The sequence below is a fragment of the Zophobas morio genome, unplaced genomic scaffold, assembly GCF_036711695.1.
Source record: "Zophobas morio isolate AGI-343-1 ecotype UQ-CSIRO unplaced genomic scaffold, CSIRO_AGI_Zmor_V1 ptg000026l, whole genome shotgun sequence".
NCBI lineage: Eukaryota > Metazoa > Arthropoda > Insecta > Coleoptera > Tenebrionidae > Zophobas > Zophobas morio.
Window position 1 is genome coordinate 5,308,723 of NW_026972131.1, and position 7,380 is coordinate 5,316,102.

Consider the following 7,380-nt stretch of genomic DNA (forward strand, 5'->3'; position numbering starts at 1 on the left):
ACGTAAGCAGTCATGTCTTGGGAGTCTAGATATTTAGCATTTCATGACTTCGACGGTAAAGCTGATGAAATGTTCAGAATATAAGTTAGATACAGATTATTCCAGTCCTTTTTGTTTAATCAGGAATCAAAGAAAACAAGTTAAATTTTGTGTATTCGTACCAGCGCATTCGGAATTAAATATTAGCTTAGTAATTGACTCCAAATTTTTTTTCCAAAAATATATGACAACAGGATTACTTTCGAGTACAGACTGTGTCATTTCTGAAGAACTCTAATGATCATATGAGTAACAACTACGATCTCAGAAGTTTTAGAACTTCGATGTTTGATTTAATGATGTCTACATTGGAAGCTTTGTTTAACCTGATACATAGAATATTCAATAACGACAAAACTAGACGTCGTTCTTTTTAATTTATTTAATATTAATTTAATGACGAAATTACCGTGTCGTGTTTGAAGGAATGAATTATCAGGTGTTAAGTAATGGTGTCTAATATGATTGGTTTTTGGCGGCGCAGCCCATTTCGTACGAGTAATATCCCATTTTGTCGCTTCAATTCACGAAACTGGTTTGAATGTGATGAATGCGCAACATCCTAATTAAGGAGGTGGTTAAATAATTTGGTATTCCTACCATGATTTCGTCGAATTTGGGGCAGATCCCATGGCTGAAAAACAAGCGGAGTGAAAATACTCTTACCACATTGTTTATAATATTGTCGTTAACAACCCTATGATCACTGCGAAGATCTTAAATCTTTAAAAATTATTATGAACTGATTTAAGTCAGAGTTAGATCCACGGTTTGTAAAGTCAAGTGTCAAGTAAATCAAGTCAAGTTTACAACATGTTGTAACTGCAACAACCTTTGCCTTCAACTAACTTTAATACCGAAATATCTTTCTCCTATAAATGCTGTTGGTTGATGAAATGATAAACCCCCGAAATTCGCCTTATTTATTGCTTCCTACGCTTGCTTCAGAAATCTACTGTTGTATAAATGGCACTTTAAATGTGACCCTAGATACTCTGACTTTGTTTCATAATACCGCTAAGCACTCCGTGGGCGTATTAGAAGATTTTTTTAATACAAAAGAGCGTCGAACTGAGTAATTTCGCAAAAATAAAATTGTTTGGAAAATTTGAATAAATTGTTCCGCACGGATAAAATAAACAGAAAAAAGCTTAAAACCTACATTAAACTGAATAAAAAATGTTCACGACCATTTAAATTTTAATTTAGCTTTAATTCATTCATTTACGGAAAATTTCAATTATATAAAATCGTACAAAGATAACTCTCAAATGCAATAATAGCTAATAGTACCATATGGTTGTATAGCAATCAACTAAAACTCACTAAATAAAATAGTAAGTAAATAGTAAAAATTAATTTTTTTACGCTATTTTATTGTTTATAGTTTTCGAACTCTACATTCCTTTATATTTCATTTCTTTAAATTGTATCCAGGAAAGCATCTTGGAGCGAAATGTCAAGCATAAATATACATCATTTAAATTAAAACCTGGTCCAGAGAAGCACTAATTCACGCTTTTAACTTGACCAAGAGTTAACCGATCCCGTGAACAAATTCAACTACTCATGGGTTAGTCACGCATTAATATTAATTCGAATTAAATATTTAGTTCGTCTGCCTTAAAGCCGCCATAAATATAATTATTTCGACGTAAAAATTTGAATTTTAAACAATTCTGGTTACTGCACGAACAAGCATTTTAAAACATAATCAAATAAATAGTGCTTCATATTCGACAATGAACATCAAGCAATTCCCGGAAAGGTTAAATTAATCGGCGAAGATAAGAATCTGTGATCACTTGATCACTTCCGAGCATCTATATAATCGAGTATCAAGTTAAATAATCGGTGATCGAGGATGATTCTCATTTTATCCCATGACGACGATCCGATCACATTATCGGTATGTTTTAAATGAGATGTCAACATCAGTGTTACCCTTCGTTGTCGCTTTTACCATCTAGAAAAACAAAAGTATCAGCAGGAGCGTTAAAATCGAAAAATTTACGAGAAAACTTGCATGAGAAAGTTTTAAAATTTATGTATAGGCTGCCTGTGCGAGCTCACTGAAATCAAAATAATATAATAATCTTAACTTAACTGATAATATAATAATTTTAAAAAAAGTAGAATACAGTTGTTGTAAATAGTTAATTAATATTAAGTGTATTGTTATTATTACTTTGGTGCTGTATAAAACTTGATTAACAAAGGTAAAAATAAAACAGTAGAGAAATCATCTGACAACAAGAATTGTAAAAACTGAGTACATTGGCTATGGTGAGAAAATCTATTTCAAATTTATAACTGTTGTCTATTTGGAACAGATGTTCACTGGGATTCAGAAATTAACATAAAATTAAATTTATTGATCTGACAGAAGTCGTAGGGCTTTTTTATTTAATTTTTTTTTACCATAAACTAGAACCACTTTTATTCTACTAAATGCAGTTTCAAAGATTTACATGGTCTCGAATATATTATGGACCAAAACATTTGCAAACTGTAAACCGTGAAGTACACTGACATTAAAAAAAAAGTCGTAAGATCTTACAATTTTTAGAAAACTTTTAGACATACACAAATTAAATAAAGTATTAGACATTTAGAATTAGCAGTCATTCTTTTCATGCTCTTAAACTTAGCTATTTATATTCAGTTGTTAATTAATGTGTCGATGAATGGTAATTTCCTGATTTTTGTTTATTAAATTAAAGTTAGAGCTTTTGGGAAGCTGACTTCAAGTGGTATTATGTTAACATCTAAAAAACAAACACTGACAAATTACTCTCCAAAAGTTAAACGATTATTGAGTTTGAGTGTTAGGCAAATGTAACGTTGTTTTAGTGCTATCAGGGTTTTCTCAAGTAACTCAATGTCATCAACTGTACAACGATAAACAGACCTTATTCTAAATCACAATGATTTCGATCTATAGAGTTAACAGCCCCGATAAATATTCTAAACTTCAAATGTATACTGCGTACACAAGTCCAAGAGATCCGTAGAATTCAATATTCAGATGTTATACAACATACATCGTTAATAAAACTTAGTTTGGTGATAACAATAATGAAGTGTTTATCTTTATTATTTCTTAGTAGGATATTTCACTTGACACTCTGTGAACGATGATGAAAATGCCGCGCTCGTAAGGAATGAAATATCTGGTGTTAAGTAATAATATCATGGGTGCTTTCGCAGCGCGGCCCATTTCGCACGAGTAATATCCCATTTTGTCGCTGCAATTCACGAAACTGGTTTGAATGTGATAAATGCGCAACATCCTAATTAAGGCAGCCGTTAAATAATTTGGCATTCCTACCGGGTTCTTCGACGTATTTGGCGCAGATCCCATGGTAGCAAAACACGCACACCCATAGCACTTTCAACACATTGTTTATAACATTGTCATTAACAAACACTCCTCGAGCCATCATCCTTTAGTCACTCGCACTGCGAAAATCCTGAATCATTCACCACCGCCGTGAATAAATCTGGGAAAACAATTCCTCGACGTCTTCGGCAATAACGCGAACCGGCGAACCGCTCTTTGGACCAGATTCCCGCAAGAAGCTTCCAACACAGCGGACGAATCGCCACTGCTGGCGCTAAGATCTAAGCGTGCGCCCGGCCAATAGCTGACGTCCCGACGACTGCCGAGCGCCCCCGAGGCACTAAGGGCCCTGTTGTAGTATCAAGGATTTTAATCCTTAATCAAGGCGACGAGATATTTCCTCACTTTGCGAGACAACATGCGAAGAAATATCGAATTGAGGACATCGCGGAACGATTTGGAGGCGCAACGCCGATCTTGGAAGGGTTCCCAAAAGATCGCGATACCTATCTAATTGCGTTCAAGTTTTTTTTTCCGAGGCTTCATAATGGACATTCAGTCATTTTTATGGGAGATTCCCCTGGAATAGAGATAGGATCGCTGAATTCCCGGCGAGGAGGACGGTTTGTTCATTACTTCCCGATAACGGTTGATTACGTCTGAATAAATAAGCAACTGAGACGAACGAATACACATCGGAGCTTTTATTTATATTTTGTTTCGTCGGGGAAACTAAAGATTTTTGCAGCGTTTTGTTTAATGGATTTTGTTATGTTTCTGATACCTAGTTCGCTGCTACCTACTTGTAGAGTTATGTTATAATGTTGCTTTAACAGGATTGTGAACCGATTACCCTGCGGCGACAGGAATGAAGAGGATTGAATCCACGTATGTAGCTATTTTTGATACGTGGATGGCTTTTTGGAAGGCACAGACAACGAATTTGCGTAAGGTTTGTTGGAAAAGTAATTTTGTTATAGTGCATCACGTAGGAAGGCCGTGAAATACAACTTGATGTACTTATTAATTTATTTTTAACCGCATTCAACTGCGCTTTTGTTCCAGCCGTGTTATCTGAAACGCTTGCAATAGAGATGTTTTTTAAGTACAGAAATATTTAGTTTTCGTACCTACATTTACGGAATAAAAAGTTTTTTTCGTATAAATGGTCTATAAAACACATAATTGAACGCCATGGAAAAACTACAGGATAAACTATGTTCTCGGTAAAACAAGTTAAATTAATACGGGGTAAATTAAATGAAGCGAATCCAAAGCTTGAACATCAATATTTAATTAACAAAGCATTGACTGAATATTTTAACGTTTGTCATCAATACCACAAATTAAATAATCGAAAAATTGTTCAACAGTTTTTTCGTCCCTGACGTATAATCCGACAAATCCCGCTTCTTTGAACACCCATAAAATTCAAAGTTGTGATTTTTTTGTGATAACCCCTATAATTGCAAAAATCTATGAATGCATAGACTCATGATGTTATGTACACTTTAAATGGAATGTATTGGGCAAAATCCGGTGATAACGTTATCAATTTGGGGGAGCGCGGAGATAAAGTTTCACTACTGATTTAGCAAGTTTACTGTATATAAATTTAAAATTATTTTGGCATTTTGAACCATTCAGGTTTGCGCTTCCGAAATTAAATATCCACCGTAAAAACTAAACACGGATTAATAAACTCCAAGTGCAGCAGCCTGTTATTTTATAAAATTTAAATAATATTTATCAAGCAAATTATAACATGATATCATCAATTTTTAGGCGGGACCGTAAACGGATAATTTTCAGTGCATGTCGTTTTGCAGTTTGAAAGTTAAATTGTAAAATTTTGTTATACAATTTTGGTTTTTCTCTAAAAATCTAGGGCAAAAAGTAAGACGGATTCATAAACTATACGTAGAGAGGTATGTAATTTTATAAAATTTAAACAAGACTCACTATACACAATTTTGAGGTGACGTGATCACACTATTGGTGGGAAGGATTAGACTAAGTTTGGTTAGCGTCTCCCCATCTACATGTTATTCATAACACACATAAAATTTGACAACAATCGGTCCTGTATTTTCGGAGATTATTATCTTTCTAATCAAAATTGGCAAAGACGGCAAACAGCCAGACGGAAACGGGTGACCTATTTGTCCCTACCGAAAGATTATGAAATGTCGAGAAAACATGAAAGTAGCCATTCGTCCTATTTTAACGTTTTCGGAAGTTTGTTAAATCGTTATCAAAATTTATCTGTTCTTCATCCGCCTCCTCGGCCCGAATGATGATATCATCTTACGAATTGACCGAATAAAGGTTCTTTTATTTTTAGAAAATAACATGGTCCAGCACTTGTAATTTATTAATCCGTTTTGAATTTTTACCATAGATATCCTTTTTACTTTATTTATGTCTTAGATTCTAGCGCTTGTGAAAATAGAAATCAATACCCATTATACAGTAAATAGACAATGAACTACAGGAAAAAGGTGGGCAGAGCTGAGTTTACTTCTTTCTAAAGTCTTATAAGCAAACAGTAGCCCCGCCCACCTACCCCCTCTTTATTCCAGTACCTACATAATATTGTTCAGTCTTATCTTAGCAAGTATAGTAGCCCCAGCCACCCGCTCTCTATTTTCTTAGAGGGTACGTCATTTGCCAAAATCAGTCTTATACTGCAAGTACTATAGCAAAAAAAAAAATGAATCAAAAACTGAAGCGTCATAGGTATAAACGAAAAAGTTTTAAAATCCAATAATATTTGAAAATTCGAAAAAATCTAAAATAGTAAAATTCATAAAGTGAAATATTTCAAAAATTATTATTAGAATTAATTATTTAAAATGAAAACTAGAAAAACTGCCAATCAAAAATTGAAAAATGTAAAAATTGAAGTATTTCTTTCGAAAAAAAAAGTAGTAAAAATTACACTTTATTAAAAAATTATGTAATCATAGATTCTATTATTTATGGATAAAAAATCCAACTTTAATGAATGATCAAAACGAAATAGACGGGGTGGGTGGGTGGGGTCACTTTTTACTTTATTTTAAATTTTAGATTGCAATTTATAGTAAAAAAAAAAATAAGACAATGAAATACAGAACTGAGTTTGCCTTTCTTCTAAAGAGTTTTATAAGCAAGCAGTAGACCGCCCACCCACCCCTTTTTATTCCAGGGACTACTCTTAATATTGTTCAGTCTTAACTTAGCAAGTAGTAGCCCCGCCCACCCACCCTTTATTTTCTTAGGGGGTATGTTACCTGGCGAAATTAGTCTCAACTTAGCAAATAATAAGCCCGCCCAGCCGCCTTCTATTTTCTTTCCTAAGAAAAAAAAATGAAAAATTGAAAATTTCCAAATAGAAAAATTGAAGAAACGAAAAACTAAAAAATTGTAAAACTGAAAAATTAAAAATTGGAAACTCGAACAGTTGCATATCGTAAAATTTGAAAAAAGGAAATAAAAACCGAAACGAAAAATTGGTGCTTAATTGAAAATTTGAAGAAATAACAAAATGAAAAGTCGTATAAACGAAAAATTTTTAAAATCCATTAATATTTGAAAAATGGAAAAAGTCTAAAATCGTAAAATTCATAAAGTGAGCTCGGCTCACAACGAATTAGAAAATTCATCACAATTGAGATATGTAGGTACATTCACGACAAGAAACTGAAAACTTGTTTAAAATGGTAGATAAATTTTTAGAGAAGTGTGGGAGACAAAATTTACCATTTTAAACATGTTTTCAGTATTTTGCTGTGAAGAGTATGTATATTAAGACGAATAAAGAAGTCAAATCATATGCGCCGCCCACCCGCCCTGTCTCAGTTGCGACGATATTTCTTTATTCGTTGTGAGCAAGCACGCGGAGCTTAATTGCGTTATTATTTTTACAGATTCTTCAGTTTTCGATTTTACGATTTTCCAATTATTCCATTTTTTGCTTTGTTAGTTCTCCGATTTTACAATTTTTTGGGTTTCAA

General features: G+C 33.4%; 1 protein-coding gene across 7 annotated transcripts in view; it reads right to left on the reverse strand.

Moving 5' to 3' along the window:
• LOC135136030 (hemicentin-2-like) overlaps positions 1 to 3,637 on the reverse strand; it is a 587,972-nt gene extending 584,335 nt beyond the window's left edge. For all 7 annotated transcript variants that reach the window (XM_064065161.1, XM_064065158.1, XM_064065160.1 and 4 more), the window contains exon 1: positions 3,371 to 3,637. In XM_064065161.1, the coding sequence (XP_063921231.1) occupies positions 3,371 to 3,485 (115 nt within the window). In that variant the 5' untranslated portion in view covers positions 3,486 to 3,637. The remainder of the gene's footprint in view (positions 1 to 3,370) is intronic.
• Between the last annotated feature and the right edge of the window lie 3,743 nt (positions 3,638 to 7,380).